A 25338-nucleotide genomic window follows, 5' to 3' on the forward strand; every position below is an offset into this window, starting at 1 on the left:
AATCACTGACCAGTGTACAGAAGAATATAACATAAAATGTGCTGAGACTTTAATGACTGACCAGTGTACAGAAGAATATAACATAAAATGTGCTGAGACTTTAATCACTGACCAGTGTACAGAAGAATATAACATAAAATGTGCTGAGACTTTAATCACTGACCAGTGTACAGAAGAATATAACATAAAATGTGCTGAGACTTTAATGACTGACCAGTGTACAGAAGAATATAACATAAAATGTGCTGAGACTTTAATGACTGACCAGTGTACAGAAGAATATAACATAAAATGTGCTGAGACTTTAATGACTGACGAGTGTACAGAAGAATATAACATAAAATGTGCTGAGACTTTAATCACTGACCAGTGTACAGAAGAATATAACATAAAATGTGCTGAGACTTTAATCACTGACCAGTGTACAGAAGAATATAACATAAAATGTGCTGAGACTTTAATCACTGACCAGTGTACAGAAGAATATAACATAAAATGTGCTGAGACTTTAATCACTGACCAGTGTACAGAAGAATATAACATAAAATGTGCTGAGACTTTAATGACTGACCAGTGTACAGAAGAATATAACATAAAATGTGCTGAGACTTTAATGACTGACCAGTGTACAGAAGAATATAACATAAAATGTGCTGAGACTTTAATGACTGACCAGTGTACAGAAGAATATAACATAAAATGTGCTGAGACTTTAATGACTGACCAGTGTACAGAAGAATATAACATAAAATGTGCTGAGACTTTAATGACTGACCAGTGTACAGAAGAATATAACATAAAATGTGCTGAGACTTTAATGACTGACCAGTGTACAGAAGAATATAACATAAAATGTGCTGAGACTTTAATGACTGACCAGTGTACAGAAGAATATAACATAAAATGTGCTGAGACTTTAATGACTGACCAGTGTACAGAAGAATATAACATAAAATGTGCTGAGACTTTAATCACTGACCAGTGTACAGAAGAATATAACATAAAATGTGCTGAGACTTTAATCACTGACCAGTGTACAGAAGAATATAACATAAAATGTGCTGAGACTTTAATCACTGACCAGTGTACAGAAGAATATAACATAAAATGTGCTGAGACTTTAATGACTGACCAGTGTACAGAAGAATATAACATAAAATGTGCTGAGACTTTAATCACTGACCAGTGTACAGAAGAATATAACATAAAATGTGCTGAGACTTTAATCACTGACCAGTGTACAGAAGAATATAACATAAAATGTGCTGAGACTTTAATGACTGACCAGTGTACAGAAGAATATAACATAAAATGTGCTGAGACTTTAATGACTGACCAGTGTACAGAAGAATATAACATAAAATGTGCTGAGACTTTAATGACTGACGAGTGTACAGAAGAATATAACATAAAATGTGCTGAGACTTTAATCACTGACCAGTGTACAGAAGAATATAACATAAAATGTGCTGAGACTTTAATCACTGACCAGTGTACAGAAGAATATAACATAAAATGTGCTGAGACTTTAATCACTGACCAGTGTACAGAAGAATATAACATAAAATGTGCTGAGACTTTAATGACTGACCAGTGTACAGAAGAATATAACATAAAATGTGCTGAGACTTTAATCACTGACCAGTGTACAGAAGAATATAACATAAAATGTGCTGAGACTTTAATCACTGACCAGTGTACAGAAGAATATAACATAAAATGTGCTGAGACTTTAATCACTGACCAGTGTACAGAAGAATATAACATAAAATGTGCTGAGACTTTAATGACTGACCAGTGTACAGAAGAATATAACATAAAATGTGCTGAGACTTTAATGACTGACCAGTGTACAGAAGAATATAACATAAAATGTGCTGAGACTTTAATCACTGACCAGTGTACAGAAGAATATAACATAAAATGTGCTGAGACTTTAATCACTGACCAGTGTACAGAAGAATATAACATAAAATGTGCTGAGACTTTAATCACTGACCAGTGTACAGAAGAATATAACATAAAATGTGCTGAGACTTTAATCACTGACCAGTGTACAGAAGAATATAACATAAAATGTGCTGAGACTTTAATCACTGACCAGTGTACAGAAGAATATAACATAAAATGTGCTGAGACTTTAATCACTGACCAGTGTACAGAAGAATATAACATAAAATGTGCTGAGACTTTAATGACTGACCAGTGTACAGAAGAATATAACATAAAATGTGCTGAGACTTTAATCACTGACCAGTGTACAGAAGAATATAACATAAAATGTGCTGATAAAGCTGCTGTGCAAACTAGCTCATCAAAATGTACTCCATAGTGTTGTATCTGCTTGTTTTTCCCATCATAATGTCCATTATTGTCATGTATGGAAACTTTGCCACTGGATGTTTTGTATGGATCTAGGACTCTCCATCGAACACACGTTTCATTAAAATGTAAATCACCGAACACACTTTCTGAAAGTGCATTTAGCGAAAATGCACTTTCGCTCGAAGGTAAGTAAGCAAACAGTTGTTTGCATGTAGGTATAGTTATACATCAACATGTGGTGTAGATTGTACAACTAAACAAACTGCTACTTAGATCGCTGTACAGTGGGGATAAGGGAACATTCCCTTTTCCCCACTGTAGTGAGATCTCTGAGTGAGAATATTAAAGTAGTGGGTGTGTGGGAGGTGCAGGACGGCTTGTCCCCCTGCATAAATGTGAGTAGTCTTTTATTTTTTAATATTTTGGTGTTTTTTTCCTGCAAAAGTGCATTTTCAATAAATGCACTTTCGCGAAAGTGTGTTCGGTGGTTTATGTTTCTGTGAAACGTATGTTCGATGGAGAGTCCTAGATCCTTTTTGTACATACAGTTGCAAAAGGTAGCCAGTGAGGGAATGCTAGTGTACTCTGTCTCTGTTTAAATCTTAATGTTTATGATTTGTGTTTTATGACTATTGTTGATGTATGTGCTATATGTCAGGTCCCCTCACATTGACTACATCCCACTGCTTCTTGAAAATCCACACTTTTTTTAGACTTATGTTCAGTGGTCCTTCCTACTGTACGATTAGTGCTTCTTTGGGGATATTTTCCCTGCTTTGCTTTCATAAACTTAAGCTCGCAGTTCGGACACTATTTTTTTTGGATTCCAGTTTACTGTGGACCTTAGCTAATATACATCATGACCCTTATAATGCTATCTTCACAGTTGTTTAGACGTATTTCATTGACGGTTTGTAGACCATAGTTCATTGAATTCGTCATGTGTTTGGAACCAGGCATACACAAGCTATCTGCTAATGCTTATCTTTATGCTTGTTTGTCCACTATATGTACACAGAGTTGTAGCCCCATAATCTGAATCCTGTGTGCTAGGTTTAGATCCCTTCGAGTTTCCTGTTCTCTTTTAGACTTGTAATGAATTTTGTAATGCCTAGTTCCATCATGAATATGCTAACATCAGTCTGTGAGAATACTAACCTTTCATTTTCTCCCCTGTAAAAGACTGACCATGGTGACTAGAACAACTAAATAATAATATAGGCCACATTCTGGTTTTGGCTTCCTTATTACTAAACACACTTGATGGTCAGCATGTTTAAGTCCTAATAAATTCTGAAACATATCATTATCTTCAGCACGTTGCACGATATAAGGCATTGGCCATAGTGAACTTAATTAGAGTTGTGACCACTTTCTGGCCTCTGTAAACTCTACTTGTATTCAGTCAAGGAAACAAGTTAGTGTGGTTTGACATTGTCTACGTGACACTAACCAGTGCTATCCTAAAGATGATGTTCTTTCCTGAAGTCTACAAAACTTGAAAAACTTATTTATGAGCAAATTCTAACTTCAGTTTTAAAGTATGACATTTTGAGTGCTAGATCCTGTCTCCCTGTCACAACTACACTGAAATGTTTTAGGGTAGTTGTAACTGTTAATCATATCCTCATCTTTCATGCACACAAACTAACCCAAGCAGACAAGGTAATTAACCAGCTGAAAGTCTCATATGAAATCTCTAACTTCCTCACCACAGGAAAGAGGGATGCAACAGGTACTAAGTTCCTAATATGAGATTAGAATGTGCAGTCTCTGTCATAAGAGCTCACTCTGTCCAGAACATTTCCTTGATGCAAGCAACAGAAATAAAATACCAAGGTTCGTATACCATGCCAGCTCTCATTAGCATCTCTGGGTGGATCTTCAAAAAAAAACAAGAAGATGGTGGTCTCTCACCTGCTGATCTATTTATTTTATTTATATTTATTTATGTATTGGCATTTGATTACCGGAAAAGTCCACTGGGCCAGGGAGAGCCCATTTTCGGTGTAGCCCTGGGGAGAAAAGCTCCAGGTTTAAATTCACAGAAAAAAAAAAAAAACATTTTACAACTATTACAGAGAATGGGAGTTATACAATAAGAGAAAATAAAAGCAGTATAAAATATAAATTATACAATGTAGGTAAGGGTAATATTATATAAAAACAGTGTTAATCAAGGTCATAATTTTCCTATTAGCAACTCGTGTTTTCAAACTGCTTTTTGATGAGTACTTCACTCCACTGAAATATTTAATACAAATCTGAGAATTTTCTCATATAATTAGATCAACTCATACATTTGGTAAGGCCACCAGTTACACTAACTGACACAGAAAGTGCTTTTTGCAAAATTTCTCCAGTTTGCTGGAATACACTCCCAGAACACATTAGATTAGTGTCTGATCTCAACAGTTTAAAACTCAGAAAACAAAACAAAAAAACAAACAAAAAAAAAAACAACAAAAAAAAAAAAACATCTTATAGAAAAAAGTAAATGTAAATGTACAAGTCTACTTTTTAGCTATGCAACCTTAGCTGTTTTACTGTTACAACTTTTATTATTAAATAATTGATAGGCTACTTTAACTATGCAACCCTTTAACTATTTTACTGTTTGCAATTATTGTCTATTACTCTATTAATACCAACAGCCACACTTGTTCTATGTCATTATCTCTACTTTGTATTGCATTCACTCATGTACAAACTGTGGATCTTTTCTCCCTGGGCTTCCGCTGAAAAAGGACCTGCATCCAGTCGGACTTTCCTGGTAAACAAATGTAAATAAATGAATACACGTAACCATGGTCAAGACTACTTTCAGATAATCTGGTAGTACAGTTAGGTTATCACTCCTGTCATTTCCATTGTAGAGTCTTTACTTTACAAATGCACAAATGTAAGATATTATAGAATTATGTGTGTATAATATTTTCCTTGCATAGTGAAAGAACCAACTGCATATTATAGTGTGAACTTGCATTCAAGGTGCAGATTCATTTAGCTGATAATGCAGCCAGACTGTCAGTTTTGTGTAGCACTATCATTTGGCAACTTTCATTTCAAGCTACTGGATTGTTTATTAACATTTTTGCACTGATGTTGTTGAGATATTATTGAAAGATTCAGGACTTGGAATCCCTCAGCTGATTCTCATGTCTCAGTTTTTCTAGAGAATTCGGTATTCAGTTAAGTGTTGCTATATTTTTAATATCTAAATGTTAAAGCTCCTGTTTTATTACCTTTTTAAACTATGGAGTTATGTTAGATATTATCAAATGCTCCTTACTGTTTCTGACTGCTATTGTAAATCTTTGTGTAAGGCAGGGAACTGATAAGGCATGAACAGTCATAAGATGCTGTGGCACTGGAATATTTATGACTCTGTGAAACAGATCATGGCTGAGAAGGAGCTCCCAGTAACCAATTCACGTTTGTTAAATAGATTGGTAGGTAGCTAGATGAGCCTAAGATGAGAAGCTTACTTTGAAACATGCCTGAAGCTGACTAAGTAACAGAACAAATGTTTTTTTTTTAATTTTATTTGACAAGTATGTGTACCAAAACATACACGCACACACACCCACACATATACACATGCATGCGTGCGCACGTGCGCACGCACACATACACGCACACACACACACACACACACACACACATGCACACACACACACGTATATGAACATGAGGGATCTGGTGTGTAAAAAAATGCATCTGTAATAAATTTAGAGAATGTGTCTTGGGTCAAGTGGTGAAACCACATCCTAAATCCTGTACTGTAAATCCTGCAGTATGAGATATTTCATTTATTAAATTATATGCCCCACATATTCCATTTATCATTTTTTCTATTTTTTATTTTGAGTTGCTATTTTCCATGGATTTCAGTGTCTGGCAATATTTCTACAAATTATCTGTTGAAGATGGCTTTATGTAGTTTCTGCTCATTTATATGCATACGCTATATTGTGGGTGTTGTTCTACTCTAACCTTGAGATGTTTTATATATATAGTTTATTTTAGTAGTATAGTGAGAAAGGAAATATTAATTTTATACATTATTTACAGATTTGCTTATTTTTTCTTAGTGCAGAGATTTGAAATTTGTTCCATGTTACCAGTAATGCAGTTTTTCAATTATCTGCCTTGGGGTTCTTGCTTTATTGCATTTTAATTTTAATGATTTTTCATTTTTCAATGTTTGAATTGGGTGTTGTTTTCAGGGAGTTCTATGTGAATTTTTTATGTTGTGTATGCATTTTTTTTCGTAGAGCTAATGGAGGAGAGTTTTCTAAACCGAAAGTGATAAAAAATTTGATCAGTTTTGATTTATCTTCTTGTGCCCTACTTACTAATTATCCTGCTTTTTTTGCAACACGCATTCAACATCTTCCTCCAGCCAGTGATATGGCGGCTTCAGCTGATGCCTCTTGTTTCTATCTATAACACCTCTGAAGTTGTACCAGCTAGCAGAAAAGAGAGCTACAGTTAATCCCCTTTCTCACTGTTGATGCAGCCTTGGAGGTAGCATATTTATAGAGCAGAGGTGTGGGGTTAAAGACTTCATATTCCATGGTATGCATAAATACTTTCACGTGTAGGTATTTTTTATTGCTTTTCTGGCTGAACAAATAAAGCAACTGGTCAGTGTGGTTGGCAATATGGTATATTGACAGTAGACATTGATAAAGGGGAGTTACTGTTTCTGGTACAGTGCAAAGATTATGTACATCAGCAGAGGTTTATCACCACTTTATCCATAACATCTGAAATTTGTCACTAAGCTTTCCACATCAAAATTGAAGAAATCCTATTAAAGTTAATTAAGCAGAAAGACTATAATATAACTTCTCACAATAAAAGCATACAGGCACATGCAGTGCTCATGGCAACACTGTCCATCCAAATCAATCCCTAAAATGAAATTCATTTAAATTAAAATTAAGTAAGAAATTAAATTGAAAGAATAACGATTGGAAAATGACATTACCAGTAAAAATAGACCTACTATAACCCGCAGTACACTACTAAAATAAATAAATATGTTTAACTGGTACTAGAAAAACAATTAACATTTTTATCAAAACTATTGTTGAAAACCACCTACAAAACTCTCCATTCACAATGTACTACTTTAACTCTGCAAAACTATATTCAGCAGATAGCTTATGCAAAGCCATATATAGTAGACAACTTATGCAATTTCTGCAGCCCAACTCTCCAAATCTTTGGAAAAAATCCTACATGGCAGTCTAGTTTATGTATTATATTAAATAACTTGAATTCAGGATTAGAGAACTTGGAAAAGAACTCATGGCTTCACCACTAATAATGGAGACTTGTTCAGCAAACCTACAGTACATCATATTTCATTTATAACATACCAGGACTCAACATATTCCACATTTCTGTATATAATAAAGCACAAAACACAGATGGCTGTCAATACTATAGATATTAATACATCCTGGAAACTCAAGTGTGAACCCTTTACAAGCCCCATGTATGTGGTAATATCTGTGGTTGGGGGAGCACTAGACACCAGGGATTACTTTTGAGCTACACATATTAACATGTCTAACATGGTCAGAGGAGAACACTAGACCCCAGGGATGCTTTACTTAAAAATGTGGTTGGGAAAACCACTAGACAACAGGGATAATATAAGTAGACTGCCATAAAGGACTTAAAAGGGATTCTAAACCTGTACTCTTCCACTTCCTACACAAATTATTAGTCCTCTGTGATACCACTAGACACCAGGGATTGAGTTTATAAATAAGATAAGTGTAAAAAAAAGTCAGCTGCAAAAGAGGGGAAGGATTTGAACCCTGCACCTTTGTCACAGTTAAGCTCAGCACTACCTCATTGCACTATGAGATAAGTAAGTACAGTCTGGTGCGTTATAATATATATCAAGAATCTTTGGCATTATTCAATTCCTGCAACAGTGTTTGACATATGAGGAAGAGGAAGTGAACATTAGATATACTTCTCAACCCTGTAGTACATGAAAACATGACAGCCAAAAATAATGGCGAGACAAAATCAGGGGCAGATTTTAATTATACCCTGTATTTAGAAAGTCACTAGTATAACAGCTTTTGTAGTATCATAAATTTACTGACTGATATGAAGCATGAGACTCTAATGACTAGTATTAATGACTGACTGAAATAAGCCAAGAATTATGATGGGAGGAAAAAGGTGACATTGTGGATATTCTTACAACTCAGAGACAGGTACATGATATGTAGTGTTTGTGTGTGTGAATGTGTGTGCGTGTGTGTGTGCGTGTGTGCGTGTGTGCGTGTGTGTATGTGTGAATGTATGTGTGTGTGTGTGCGTGTGTGTTTGAGTGTGCTAGTGTGTGTGTGTGTGTGTGTGTGTGCTCGAGTGCATGTGTCTGCGCGCGCGTGTGTGCGTGTGTGTGCACGAGTGTGTGTGTGTGTGTGTGTGTGTGTGTGTGTGTGTGTGTGCGAGCGCAAGTGTGCGAGTGTGTGTGTGTGTGTGTGTGTGTGTGTGTGTGTGTGTGTGTGTGTGTGTGCATATGGATGCACACGCGATTGTGCATATTTGAATGTACATATTCTGTACTGGAGAGCAAATGAAGGTGTCTGTGCTAACATGATGTGGCTGCCAACACTACTAACTACTACATTAAAGAGCTAATCTGCCGTCATGGTAGTTACCAGTGATTCATAAACATGATAATGAGATATTTCCCTACTGCTGGTAATGTGTTTCTAAATTGCAAAATATGACTTTGTGGAAAAACATGTCTTTCTTACTGCACCCCTTAATGTCAGTGGTGCTCATTATGAATCCCTGAGGTTGTTTTAGTTATGCTTATGCTTTAGTTCAGTTTTACTTTTAAGGACAGCTCAATGTTTCAGTTAAGAGTACAGGCAAAAGCCATACCTCTGGAGATGTACTTCTACCTGTGCATACAATACAGTTTTTAAGTTTGTGTGGTCTTCTGTTTTCTTTTTTCCCACAGTTACTGTCACTATTCTTGCGAATGATGATGGTCATGGAATATTGTCCTTCAACAACAGCCAGCACTTTTTTCTAAAGGAGCCCACAGCACAGTATTTATCAGAAAGTGTAGCTACTCTTTACATAATTCGAGAGCCACCTCGTGGAATATTTGGGACTGTTTCAGTTCAGTATGTTATAACTAACATAAATGGATCAGATCCCTCTTTTGACCTCACTTCATCTCATGGATACGTTATACTTGAAGAGGGAGTAAGCTTCAAGGTATGTTTTATTTTGTCTTTGTGCCTTGGTTGCATTCATCTGGTTTACTGCACTAACTCTTTTCCAACTTACAGACTTTGTAAAATGTATAGTTTGAGGGAAGGTACTGTACTTTTAGTAGTAGTATTACTTTATTTGCCAGCCAGCAGTGAGATTCACATTCTAAGCATTGCTTTCTGGAGAAATATTATTTGGTGTCACAATATTAAAGGCCCTCTTTCTTTCTCTGACTATAGCTGTTTGGAAGACCCGAGCAAAGACTTCATATACTGCATTCCATGTAGACTAACTTTGTCTTTTTTTCCCCCAAAGGAATATAAAAGGTAAGCTAGGTATGCAAAGCAGTCGGCATAGAGTAGAGAGAAAAGATTTCCCCCAAAGTAGTTTTTTCTACTTAGTTTTAAGTTTAAAGTGAACTGAAACTAAATACCAATCCTTCTGCTTTGGCTTGTAACTGAAGGCCTTACTTTGTCCTAGATTTGTACTAGGTTTAAATATGATTAAATACATCTCATTTAATTGATGAGTCACTGTAACTAAAACATGTAACCTCACAGGAAAAACTACATTCCCTAGAAACAACACAGGAAACATCATCAGTCAATCCTGAACAATTGATTTTGCGGGGGACGTGCTTCCTGCACTCTTCAATGTGGCTGATCCCTATATATATATATATATATATATATATATATATATATATATATATATATATATATATATCTACATATACCAACTCTGAGCTTGTAAAACTTGGAAAAAAGGGGAGAACCTGTAAAACAAAATAAAACTCACATTTTTCACTCATTTTAGAGTCTGCTGAAACTAAATATCAACATGCATGATAAAGCATGGTAAAGCTATCTCAGACATACTGAATGAAGAATTTCTTCCTTGACATTTTGTGACATAACACTAAAACATTCATGGTAGTATTAGCTGAATTTTTATTAAATGTAATACAAAACATACACCCTTGAGATGCAGCTCCTTAGAAAGAGCTGTTTATTAAAATGCAAAAATAGTTTAGCGTTTTTGTTCCAGACCAATGGGGACTTCATTAGAACAAGATAGATATTTCTATCATGTGATTAAAAATCCAAATTAAGTATCATGTGGTCGAGCTAGCGAATAAGATACAAATAGTTACATATATTACATCACAAAACAACATTTCATATGTTGCATTGTACCAAGTACTTGACAAAAACATAAAATAATCCTCAAAGGATGCAAATTGTCATACTTTATCAAAATACACTCATCTGCATCAGAATGTAGTGTAAAAATACAAGCAATAGAAACCATGTCATTTAAGACTGGTTAACTACTGCCATTTAAAAATTGTTGCAACATAATTCTCTTGTTTCCCAAAAGTTCACCCCAAAGTTCCACCAATTGTTTTTCAACCTACTTTCTTTAAAAAAAAAAAAAAACTTATGAATGGGGATTTGTAAATGCTTAAAAAGGGCATTGTTGGTGGGGAATTTTGTAAATGCTTCTAAAAAGCATTAATGATCATACATTTCTCGGTGTCATAAAGGTGCTCACAAATATATTCCCAAACCTTTCTGTCAGTTTTGCCTATGTAAAAACAGGAACAATGCTGACATTTAGCTAAACAGACAATCTCTGTAGAATTACAATTGTAATGTCCTCTTGTTTCAGTGGATTGATGTTCGATATGCAGAGTACCGTCTTTAACAAATAGCCAAACTGATTAGAGTTAACTCACTTAAATGTGCCCCATTTAATGAATGAGTTAGTTAGTTAGGTAGTTAGTTCAATTCCGTTCATACCTTTGAGGTAGTTTTTGAAATATTTACTGCCCTTGTAGACCATAGAGGGTCGAACTCCCATGCTTTCCTTAAGTTCTCTGGTTTTAGAGAATAAACCCCAATTCTTTTCCATGATGTGTCTTATAGATAAACTGTTGGTATGATAAGTAGTAGTCATAGCATTCATATGGTCCTTAACATCTACCTTCTTTTGGTATCTAGGGTGGCAATTAATATAATTAAGAAATAAGCTAGAGGAAGTTGATTTCCTAAAACTAACAGAAGCAAACATTTGCTGGATAAAATCCTTCTTAATTTCAGTGCCTAGGTAGATGATGGACTCATCATCCACCACACAGATAAATGTGAAAAATGCTGTGGTCAAATTATTGTAATTAAAAAAAATCATCAATCCTATTATTAGCTGTTTTCATACAATACATATGTTGTCCATGTATCTTGTGTAAAAGCACCACGACCCAGTAAAAAGGCTGTTGAACATGTACTTTTTCTTCCACTGTGCCATAAAAATATTGGAAAACAATGGCATACATGAGCCCCAATGGCTACCCAGTTCTTTGCAGAAATACTGGCCTTCAATGTAAATAAAATTATTAGTCAACATCAATTCCATCGGGTCAACCATGGTGCTGACATCATGTGCACTGAGGCCCATGGTATCGTTAAAGAAGTTGTGAAACCACTCAAGCCCTAACCTGTGAGGAATGACAGTAAATAGGTCTTTAACATCAATTGTAACTAAGACCATAGAGTCATCATATGGCACATTCCTGCATTTACTCAAAAAATCCCAAGAGTTCTTACATAAATAATTAAGTAACTTAATCCCATCTTTTAATTCAGTATCTAAATATTTAGTGATGGGGTGAGTTTTGGATCATATTTAGTGATGGGATGAGTTTTGGATCATATTTAGTGAAGGGGTGAGTTTTAGATGAGGGTTGACTAGATCCATGTGAAGTTTAAGCATGTCAAATATATTAGATATCAGTGGCTTGTTAATTTTAAGTACTCTATAAATTTGTTCAGTAATCTGTCCCTGCATTAACATGTCTTAACATTCTTAGAAACTTATTTGTATGTGTCATCCTAAAGCAAACAGAATATTTTGTTAATGTATTCAGAGTAGTTCATTACCTGACCACCTACCTTGATAGGATTCATGACTCTCAATTCTTTGTTACAACAAATCCCATTCCAGGGATGTCATATTAAACTAAGGGTTTGAGGTGTGGTCTCTTAACAATTGCTTAATGTTACGTTCACACACGTTCTCAAATATATATATATATATATATATATATGTATGTATATTGAGGTGTAGAGGAGGGTTGAAAATATTGCTTTTTCTCATAATCACAGCAGGGTCAACGTGTCTAGTGTTACAGCCAAAAATGACACTAAAATTCAATTTCCTAATGAATAGCTTAAGATCTATAAGAACATCAGACCATGATGCTTTGCCAGAGATGGCCTGCACCTGTCGCCCTTGGGATTCCGGATACTGGCAAAGGCTCTTGCCACCCCTATAGTGCCTTTTTTAGGCAAGGTTCAAATGACAAATTCACCACCGTAACAGGTACAAGCAAGCAAAATCTGAGGATAATGCTACTCAATGCTAGAAGTCTAAACCTCAAAATGCACTCGCTCGAGGCACTCCTTAAAATGGAGAACATCGACATCTGTGCAGTGAGAGAGACCTGATTCAAAGCTCCAGAGAGCACCCCTGCATTACCAGGCTATAATTCACACCTTTCGGCCACCTAACCCGGAACGAAGCACAAAAGGTGGAGGTGTGTCCATATTCATTAAGGATATCCAACTTCCAGGCTAGTTGCACAGCATAATGCATCCGAGATTATCCAAGTGTAACTAACTGGGCAAGACTGCAATTCAAATTGTAGCTTGCTACAGACCCCGCACCATGCTCCAAGATTCCCATTCCTCATTTCTTGATACACTGGAAAGTATTAGGGTGCAACCCAACACCATAATAATGGGCGATTTCAACTACCCCACCATTAACTGGGAAAACTACTCATGTACCAACTCTTTTGCTCAACGTTTTCTGGAATTCATAAATTCCAGCGCCTTGGATCAACTTATTCACACCCCCACCAGGGGCAGCAATATCCTAGACCTGGTCATTACCAACATGGGCAACTGGTGTTCCACACCAGAGGTCAATTCCTTGTTGGTCAGATCCGACCACAAGCTAATCACCCTAGACATCCACATCCCTCCTCCACCCCCAATTAGGGAAACCACCGTAAAATACTTCTCCAAAGCCAACTTTACACTTTTTAAGACAGAAATGACAAACTTCATGACACCCATGCAGACGGACAATAGAGGTACGACTGCTGAATCCTACACAGATGCACTTTATAAGCACTTACACGAGTGCATGGATCATGCTATCCCTAATGGAACCAAGATGCTATCCTTCAAAAAAAGTGGTCCTCTGCCATAAAAAAAACTCTACAACAGAAGAAAGAAACTGTTGCAAAAAAGAGTAAAATCCCATGACTGGAGGAACTCCCTGGTCAACCTCAGTAAGAAGCTGAGATCCCTCATAAAATCCTCCAAAGCTAGTTACAAAACTAAATTGTCACTGACTCTAAAGACAACCACAAAACATTCTATAGCTATGTCAAGAATCTCAATGGCAGCACTCAGATCTACTCTGAGTTACAGCGCAATGGCACTAAATATACAGAACCAACTGATATTGCCAACATCCTGGCAGATAGGTTCAGTGCTACCTTTACCCCCCCCCCTCTCACCCCCAGAGGGCACATCTCTATACTGGAAGAATGCAAAGTTCCTATAATCATGATGGCACAGTTAAAAACCACACTCTCCAAAGCCAAGAACACAGCATCCATGGGACGTGACAATATCCTAGGCTGTGTTCTACATGAACTACAGAATGAACTGGCACCCTACCTAAGTACCATGTTCAGTCATAGCCTCACCTCAGGCTTTGTGCCCACTGAATGGCGCACCGCGATGGTTATCCCACTCCACAAAGGGGTAGCCATGACGGACCCCGGGAACTACCGCCCCATTAGCCTGACATGCCTGGTCTGCAAGGCCATGGAACGTATCATCATGGAACTCATAAACAAAGACATTGGTAATATCCAAACTCTGGACCCTCTCCAGTTCAGGTTTATAAAAGGCAGATCATGTCTTCTAAACCTGATTGACTTCTTTGAAGCAGTCACAAAAGCCATAGATGAGGGTAAGGTGGTTCACACAGCTTATCTAGATCTCGCCAAGGCTTTTGATACCATCCCTCACTCTGGAATTATAGATAAGCTCACTAAACTAGGGATAAATCCGTATGTCACAAGGTGGGTTGCCAACTGGCACATGGACAGAACCCACACTGTGACAGTAGCAGACTCCAAATCCGACTTCAGACCAGTGACAAGTGGAGTACCACAGGGTTCAGTCCTGGGTCCTCTCCTGCTTGGTATCTACTTTTTTGAAGTACAGGCTAACACAGTAGGTCTTTGGCTAGCAAAGTTTGCAGATGACTGCAAACTAGGAGCCATAATCAAAACTCCTAATGATGTGGACATACTACAAAAGGGCTTCACTGAGAAGATGCCTGGTGTCAAAGCCATGGCCTGAAGCTCAATGCCAAAAAGTGTATTGTCATCCCCTTTGGTAAAAGATCTGTACCCATGAACTACCACATAGGTGGTAGTCTACTTAACGCCAAAAGTGTGATAAGAGACCTTGGGACACAGGTGGACAGCAATCTCTCCTTTGATGTGACATTGCCACAGTGGTCAGGAAATCCTTCTACATAGTTCACCTCATCACAAAAGGTTTCTCATCCAGAAAAAAAGAGGTCATTGTTTCCCTCTACTCATCACTCATTAGACCCATTATAGAGTACAACGCCCCTTTTGGTATGTACCTCACAAGACATCTACAACAACTGGAAAGGCCACAGAAATACCTCACAAAGAGGATTACTGGAATCAAACAGATGCCCTATACAGACCATCTCAAAAAACTCCAGCTTTACTCCTTCACATATCACCTACTCAGAGGCGATCTCTGCCTAACATACAAAGCTATGTCAAACCCAGAGCTGTTGGACATGCTCCACTTAAAGAAATCCCAATCTCTCTGAGCTACACACTCTAGGGACCTAAACCTTGTCAGCACAATAAACAGAACATGCTGGAGGGATAGATTTCTGTCCCAGAGACTTCCCATATTCTGGAACAGACTACCTGTCTATGTCAAACAGAGCTCCTCATTAGCACTCTTCAAGAAAAATCTTGATGATTTGATGGGAAATAGGAAATTCATCCAAGGGATCACTTCTGTGGCTCTGCTCGACAGGGGCACAGGAAAATAATTTTCTTGGGTGGCAAAAGCCAGGGTACCTTTTCGGCTAGGCTTATATAGGCCCTAGGTCTAATAGCCTAGTACCTACCTATGAACCTATCAGCAAGTAGTGCTCTTCCGGTGGGTACAAATGTGAAACCCTTTCAAGCAAATCAGCATATTACGAACCTATACAACAATTACTAGAACTGTAAACTTTAAAGTCACCTTAATTATTAATGACAGCTTTATAATGAGTATCACAACTTGGCAACAATTTGCAAAATATTCACTAATTGTTGGTGTTGGTAAAGATCCTCACACTGTCCCTCTCGCTCTGTACAGATGTGTTTGGATGATTGTGCAAACTATTCACTGCACCTTCTTGTTGATACGTGTTGTTGCTCATCTGGTTTTTGATCTGCTCTGAGCATCTCAAAGGGTGAAACCCAAAGGGATTATGTGGTCTCTGTTGTCAATGTCCCCACTACTACCATTGTAATTCACATCACTGTCTATGCTTGCCTGATGACTGTCAGGCCTAGTAACCAAATAAAGGGAAATTGTGTGAGTTGAGGTAAGGGTAAGCTTTCACCTGAGAATAGTCTAAATGGTCACTTTCAAACTTGTTTCTTTACAAGACTTGACCTCCTCACAAACTTTGTCAGACTGCTTAAAATAGCATAATATCTGTTGGCATAATTATTATACAAGAGGTCATTGGTGATCGACTCATCCAGACAAGCAATTTAAGAGACTCATCTGTCTATCATATGTTGATATTTTTAATCAAAAGTTCCATAATCTTACATCCATGTTGATCAAATAATGCTGTAAGATCATGGTGTAAGTCAGAACTACTCACCAAACCATTCCGGTACTTCTAACTATGCAGCTATGAAGGCAGAATTGTGGCTAACATCAAAAACAACTACAGAGCCTTTTATAGTTATATCAAAAACCTCAAAGGCAATACCCAGATTTGCTCTGAGTAATTGCACAATGGCACCTCCTATACTGAGCCAACAGAAATATCCATCATACTGGCCAACAGATTCAGTATCAACTTTACTGCCCCCCCCCCCCCAAGGGCCTTATCCCAATATCAGAAGAAAGCCTGGTATCCACCATTTTTGAGGCACAGGTAAAAGCTGCACTGTCCAAAGCCAAGAATACAGTGTCCATGGGACCTGTTAATATCCCTGGCTGCGTCTTACATGATCTACAAAATGAACTGGCATCACATCTGTGTGCCCTGTTCAATCACAGCCTTACCTCACATTATGTCCCTAATGAATGGCGCACTGCTACAGTCATCCCACTCCATAAAGAGGGAGCAACTACAGACCCTAGGAACTATCGCCTCATTAGCCTGATGAGTCTGGTATGCAAAACTATGCAGCACATCATCCTGGACCTGCTTAACAAAGATATAGGCAATCTCCAAACTCTTGAAACCACTCAGTTTGGCTTTGTCAAGGGGAGATCCTGCCTGCTGAACCTGGTTGACTTCTTTGAGGCAGTCACCAAGGCTGTGGATGAGGGTAAGGTAGTGCATACAGCCTATCTCGACCTGGCCAAGGCCTTTGATACCATTCCCCACTCAGGTATCATTGATAAACTCACCAAACTAGGCATCAATCCTTACATCACTAGGTGGGTTGCAATTTGGCTCACAGACAGGACCCACAGAGTGAAATTTGTGAATTCCAAGTTGGACTATCAATCAGTCATGAGTGGAGTCCCACAGGGCCCAGTCCTGGGCCCTCTCCTGTTTGGCATCTACTTCTCAGAAGTCCAGGCCAACGCAGAAGGACTCTGGCTGACAAAGTTCACTGATGACTGCAAGCTAGGAGTCATTATCAACTCCCCAAGTGATGCCGACATCCTACAAAAGGGCCTCTCTGAGACCAATAACTGGTGTCAGAACCATGGCCTGAAGCTTAATGCCAAAAAATGTGTTATCATCCCCTTTGGAAAAAACTCAGCTCCCATGAATGACTACGTTGATTGGAGCCCACTGAACACTGATGAGGCCATAAGAGATATGGGCACCCAGGCCGACAGCCACCTCACCTTCGTCCACCACATTACCGCTGTGGTCAGAAAGTCCTTCTATGTGGCACATCTTATAACCAAAGGCTTCGCATCCAGGAAGAAATAGGTCATCATCCCTCTCTACTCATCCATGATTAGACCAATCATCGAATATAACTCCTCATTTGGCATGTACCTGACCAGACACCTACAACAACTGGACAGGCCAGAAAAGTACCTCACAAAAAGGATCCTAGGCCTTAAACACATGTCCTACATGGACAGACTCAAGACACTTCAGCTGTTCTCAGTCTCTTATTATCTACTTAGAGGTGATCTCTGCTTGACTTACAAAGCCATGTCCGATCAAGCCCTACTTGAAATGCTACACCTAAAGAAATCCCAATCTCCCCATGCCACATGCTCCAGAGATCACAACCTCATTACCACAATTAACAGAACATGCTGGAGGGACAGGTTCATTTCCCAAAGACTGCTCATACTCTGGAATAAGCTTCCCATTCATGTCAAGCAGAGCACCTCACTGGCCCACTTCAAGAGAAATCTTGATGAGTAGATGGGTAACAGAAAGTTCACTCCAGGGATCATTCCAGTTGCCCTACTGGAGATGGGCACTGTGAACTAACATCGGTGGTATGGTGCCTGGGCAATTTTTTGGGGCTAGGCTTGTAAAGGCTTCAGGGCCCTAGTACACACCTATGAAACTATGAACCCATGAACCTATGTGTAAGGCCACATTCTAATGTATATTTAGCTAAAGCACTTCTAGTGTCTTCCATCCAGGTATTAAAAAGGTGCTCCCTCATCCTTTCAAAAAGAGATTGATTAATTTTACCCATATAAAAACTCTTGAATGCCATGCAAGAGGCAAGGTAAACTACATTAGTTGCATGACAGTCTGCTGACACTCTAAATTCCTATGTAATATTGGTGGTGGGGGTGAACAAAAATATCGGATGTATTAATATACATACAAAAATTAAATCTATGACATCTCCTTGTACCCTGTGTACCATGCATAACAGTTGTGGACATATCATTAGTTCTAAAACACAGCTGCCTCTTCAGAGATTTTTTTTATTCTTATACCTAATATGAGGTCTATCTCCTACTATATTCCCAATCAAATTATCTGTTTGAAGAATATACCAACTAGTCCTAATAACTCTATATATATCACCTCTATATCACTTGTATAATACAATGTAATAGGTGCAGTATTTCTTCCTAACACCCTAGGTCTTTCAATGGTTGCATTGCTTCCCATATTCTTATAAGCCTCAAAAGAATAAACTTCAGAAAAGTATGGTCTTGCCCTATCAACTCTTAGGCTCACTGCCTCCCTACATGCATCTTCTATCTCTTTAGGTTTATAACCTCTTTCTCATGGTGGATAGATCTCTGAAAAATCCCTCATCCAGGTTGTTAGGCCTGTACATACATAGGGATTGACTCTTCAGAATATTTATATTTATATATATATATATATATATATATATATATATATATATATATATTTACTGGATGCATAGTTTGTCATTGTAAAACTACATTACTTCTGCAGGATTTCCTGTACAATCCTGTACTTAAGCACCCATTTCCATCCTTTACAATACATACATCAAGAAAATCTATCGAATCCAATGAATGATGACCTGTAAATCTTAAAAAAGAAGTGGTAGTATGTTGTTGTTGTCTTTTGGCTTTTCCTGGTTAGGGGTCGCCACAGCGGAACTCTTGTCTGCTAATGTTTGCCGGTAGATTTTCATGAATGCTGAGGTGCCAGCTCGACATTCAACCTTCAACGATGGCATGCCCATTTATGCATGTCTTTTGAACGCCCACCCAACCGTGGGGAGGACATGCAGACTCCACACAGAAGGCACTCCCTGCACTCCAGCCAAGAATCGAACAGGAGAACCTCTTGCTGTGAGGCAACAATGCTACCGCTGTATGTACTCTAAAAACCTTTGCAACTGTGAAGAAGACCCTCCCCACGATGCACCACAACAAAATGATGTCATCCACAAACCTGCTGGCTTAAAAACAGTATGCAATCATTTTTCATTGTACTACTTACAATTGTTGGGTATTGTTTACCCCCCCTTTTTTGAAGATTATACCTGAATGTCATTTATTACAAGAAAAAAAGCACAGCGGTCCCACCGGTTCTAAAACTCAACAGACTTTAATACACGCACAATTAAACCTCCAACATTAACGCTGACAGACTTGATTTTACGTTTTCATCCCACAACTTCCTCAGATAAAATTTTCTCCCTAAACCACCACCTTTAAACAGTAAGCAATTAATTTGTTGACCAATGAAAACAGAGATAAAATAATATGTGATACAACTGATGCTTAAAACCTTTTAAAAAATCACCATTCCATCCCCTAAAATATCTAAATACTAGAATACATAGGGTTTATACAATCTGTATATTAGTAGATTTTATAATCCAGTTAAAATGTTCTATTTAATTTACAAAGTTAAAATACAGTTATATAATAAATAACATGAAAATAACTTATGTGTTTTTTCTAAAAACTCATGGTTCCCTCTAGTGGACAAACATTAAAGCATAATCATTTAGTTGAATACATTCTCTCTTATTAAACTAAATAATTTATTGTAATCATAACTTTAAAAACATGGTTTGTTTTAATATGAAGTTCTACATACATATTCTTTTTATGTTAGTAGTTAATAATTTGCAATTTGGCAGATCTGAATTTTAACACTGGGGTAAGTGAAATCATATCATTTAAACCAGGGTATCTACAAGCTTCTAAAACTATTTGCCAGTAGAGTTCCTTGTATTCCACCTTTGTTTCCCACAATCCACTGCTTGGATCAATGGCCACTGTCTCAAGTACAAAAAAAAACAAATTCAGCCTCTTTACAAACACAAGCATGCCTATACAGGGCATTATTCTCATGTTTCATCCTTATATCATAGAGGTGTTCATACAATCTTTGTTTGAGCTTTCTCTCACTTTTGCCTACATAAAATGAGTCACAGCTCTTACATAAGGCTTATGGACTATATTACTTATGAGGGTAAAATGTTGAATATTTTAAGTGATTCAAAAAAATACGCTAGAACATCAGTCAATGAAATTAATATAGCTTATAAGAAAATATATGTAGCTTTAAATGTCTTGTTCATTGATGGACTAATAGACATGGAAACATACAATTTTTTACACGTAGAAAAGCTTGAAGTACCATCAATATTTGGTATACCAAAGATACACAAGGATGTTAGTGACCCCCCTCTAAGACCTATAGCAGAAGGATCAGTAACAGCCCCTTTGGCAAAATATGTGGACAAAAAGATTAAAAAACTGGTTATGGACAATACTAATATACTTAAGGACTCATGGGATTTTTTGAGAAAATTAGATAGTACACTTTATACAGAAACATTAGGTTTTGCAACTTTGAATGTCATTGACTTGTTTACTTGTATACCACACGGCACAGGGTTAAAGTGGTTTGAAGAAATGTTGGTTGGATATAAAGAAATTACTTTTAATGAATTTAGAACAGTTTTAGTTTTGATGGAATTAGTTTTAAAGAACTTCATATTTTTCAAGGGTGAATATTACAAGCAGCTAAGGAGGGTAGCAATGGGTGCACACTGCGCCCCCACTTATGCAAATGTTATAATGGCATATTGGGAAAACAAATATGTATTAAATTCTGACTATAAATGTTTGTGGAATTGTTATGGCAAATTTTTAGATGACCTATGTTTTTTATGGACTGACAGTGAAGACACATTCAAAACCTTTGTTGAATACATTAATGAGACTACTATGTTTTTGAAATTCACACACAATTTTAGTTATGAACAGTTGAACTACTTGGACATTAATATACAAAAGCTAAATGGGGGCTTTACATCTAAAATATTCCGCAAGGATACCTTTTCAAATTCTTACTTATACTACACAAGTACCCATCCACCCCATCAAAACAAGGGTGTTATAAAGGGTCAATTTGTGCGGGTAAGTAGAATGACCTCTGATGACAAGATGTTTTATGGAGAATGTGAAATTTTAAAGGGGTTGTTTGTAGATAGAGGTTATCCTTTAGAACTTTTTGATCAAATTTATAACGAAGTATTGGCAGGAAGAAAAACTAGATTTGCCCCTATATTAGGGAAACCTGAATTAACTAACTTAGAGAGAAATTTGGAAGATGCAAACATAAACACAGATGAGCATTATAGCTCAGGTATTGTGATTACATATGATGGTGAAGCAGGATTAGTTAGAAAAATAATAGACAAAAAGTAGAAGAACTTTGCGAAAGTTTCAAATTTGAAATACATTTTTGACAACGACCTGAAGTACACATACCGGAGAGGTAACAACATTAAAAGTTTGCTAGAAAGGGATGTTTATAGACAAAGTTTGGAAAAAAGTATGAGAAGTAAAACAGGTATGTTTAAATGTGGGAGCTGTAATTACTGTTCCCACCTTTTGACAGGGGATGTTTTATACTTAAAAGCAAGGAATAGAAAAATTATTTTGAACACATTTGTTAAATATAACATGAAAGGTATTATATACTTGGCCTTATGTAAGAGCTGTGACTCATTTTATGTAGGCAAAAGTGAGAGAAAGCTCAAACAAAGATTGTATGAACACCTCTACGATATAAGGATGAAACATGAGAATAATGCCCTGTATAGGCATACTTGTGTTTGTAAAGAGGCTGAATTTGTTTTTTTTTTTGTACTTGAGACAGTGGCCATTGATCCAAGGGGTGGATTGGGGGAAACAAAGGTGGAATACAGGGAACCCTACTGGCAAATAGTGTTAGAAGCTTGTAGATACCCTGGTTTAAATGATATGATTTCACTTACCCCAGTGTTAAAACTCAGATCTGCCAAATTGTAAATTATTAATTACTAACATAAAAGGAATATGTATGTAGAACTTCATATTAAAACAAAGCTTTGAATGTTGTTATGATTACAATAAATTATTTAGTTTAATAAGAGAGAATGTATTCAACTAAATGATTGTGTTTTAATGTTTGTCCACAGGGAACCATGAGTTTTTAGAAAAAACACATAAGTTATTTTCATGTTATTTATTATATAACTGTATTTTAACTTTATAAATTAAATAGAACATTTTAACTGGATTATAAAATCTACTAATATACAGATTGTATAAACCCTATGTATTCTAGTATTTAGATATTTTAGGGGATGGAATGGTGATTTTTAAAAGGTTTTAAACATCAGTTGTATCACATACTATTTTATCTCTGTTTTCATTGGTCAACAAATTAATTGCTTACTATTTAAAGGTGGTGGTTTAGGGAGAAAATTTTATCTGAGGAAGTTGTGGGACGAAAATGTAAAATCAAGTCTGTTAGCGTTAATGTTGGGTGTTTACTTGTGCGTGTATTAAAGTCTGTTGAGTTTTAGAACCGGTGGGACCGCTGTGCTTTTTTTCTTGTTATTGGTATTCTGCAAGCACTTTCCTTTTTTTGGTGAATGTCATTTATTCATGCAGTACAGCAGCAGTTATTTTTATGTAATTATTTTGGGGAGGGGGCTGCAGAAAAACATATTCCTATGTGTGTCATTACCAACTTTTATTAAATGTTGAGGGTTTGAGGTGAGAAAGTATGACAGATGATGTTAGATGGCCAGAGATTGTCATTTGTTCATGCAGTGGAGCACTTAATTTGTTTTTTGTGGGGGGTGGGGGTGGGGTGGGGTGCAGAAATACATATTCCTGTGTGTGTGATTACCAAACTTTAATAAGTGCTGAGTGAACTGAGGAAAGAAAGTGTGTCAGATCAGGTTAGATGGGCAGAGATTACACTTCATAGTTGTGCAGTCTGTCATACTTACGACCGCATTTTGTTTTTTCTAAATATATTCAGATTTGAGCATATATGAGACCATTCCTGTGGCATGCTGGGAACTGCTGAGGACTGCTGCAGACTCCATAGCTGTCTTCAGGCATTCACATGACCACAAAGCCACATTCATAAGCAGCTGAGAGCTATTTGTATGCATAAGTGGCCATATACATTTGTGTACTTCATGCATTACTGCAATTCATAGAGATAAATGTAAAGGGGCCTAATTTGCATACAAAATGTGTAAATAGACCAGAATGTCCATTTGCAGTCATCTGAAGTTCACAGACAACTGCAAACTGGTGGACATAATTGACTCTCCAGCTGATACAGATATACTCCAGAAGGGTCTCACTGAGACAGATACCTGGTGTCAAAATCATGGCCTCAAGCATGCATAGTCATCCCCTTTGGAAAACACAAAGTACCCATGAACTACCACATACATGGTAGTCCCTTAAATACAGAAAATGTAATAAGGGATCTGGGGACCCAAGTAGATAGTAATCTCTCCTTTGATAATCATATTGCCAAGGTGGTTAGAAAATCCTTCTATGCGGCCCACCTAATCACAAAAGGGTTCACATCTAGAACAAAAGAGATTATTGTGCCCCACTACTCATCACTCATCAGACCCATCATAGAGTACAACGCCCCATTTGGGATGTACCTTACAAGACACCTGCAACAGCTGGAAAGACCACAGAAGTACCTCACCAAGAGGATTACTGGCCTCAAACATATGCCCTACGCAGCTCGACTGAAGGAACTCCAGCTGTACTCGGTTGCATACTGCTTACTCAGAGGTGATTTCTGCCTGACATACAAGGCCATGTCCAACCCAGAATCGATGGACATGCTCCACCTAAAAAAAAACAAATCCCCAAGAGCCACATGCTCTAGGGATCTAAACCTCACCACAATGATAAATAGGACGTGCTGGAGGGATAGATTCCTGTCCCAGAGACTCCCCATGCTTTGGAACAGGATTCCAATCTACATTAGGCAGAGGCCCTCACTAACACTCTTCAAGAGAAACCTTGACGAGTGGATGGGAAACAGAAAATTTACCCCGGGGATCACTGCAGTGGCTCTGCTGGACAGAGGCACAGGGAACTTATGGCTCTGCTGGACCGTGGCACAGGAAACTAATCTAAGGGGCGGCGAAAGCCAACACATTCTGGCTAGGCTTATAGATGCCCTCGGGCAGATAGCCTAGTACTTACCTATGAACCTATCTATGTGAACTAGTTAAATATTAATATATTAAGTTGCAATTACTCAAATTAAGGGGCAAATGACTTAAGCAACTGTGGAATTCTTAAAATAAAAAAAAAATAATAAAAATACCGAAATTTAATATGAAACACTTCAAAATTATGTAAAATTAATGACTTACATTGAAGGAACATTTATTTTACTGATATGATGGGCATAGTTTCAAATCTTTAATGAATATTGTAAAGCTGTCATTTGTAAGTAGGAAAATCATTACAACAGCAGTGGAAATGATTACTGATCAGTGAGAAAAAATCATTTACTTGGTGTCATTTAGTGACTGTGTACTCATGGTATAACTACGGGGATTTAATTATGAAATACTACAGTAGTAAGGATGGCAACCATTTCAAATGCTGG

The 25338-nt window shown here is 37.3% G+C and overlaps 1 protein-coding gene across 1 annotated transcript in view; it reads left to right on the forward strand.

The window, feature by feature from the left end:
• The window catches only part of ADGRV1 (adhesion G protein-coupled receptor V1), a 3979741-nt gene that overhangs the window by 1167084 nt on the left and 2787319 nt on the right, over positions 1-25338 (forward strand). The window contains exon 43 of the mRNA XM_044064182.1: positions 9332-9594. Within this exon, the coding sequence (XP_043920117.1) occupies positions 9332-9594 (263 nt within the window). The remainder of the gene's footprint in view (positions 1-9331; positions 9595-25338) is intronic.

This window comes from Protopterus annectens, chromosome 2.part2 (genome assembly GCF_019279795.1).
Source record: "Protopterus annectens isolate FY-2018-M chromosome 2.part2, PAN1.0, whole genome shotgun sequence".
NCBI lineage: Eukaryota > Metazoa > Chordata > Ceratodontiformes > Protopteridae > Protopterus > Protopterus annectens.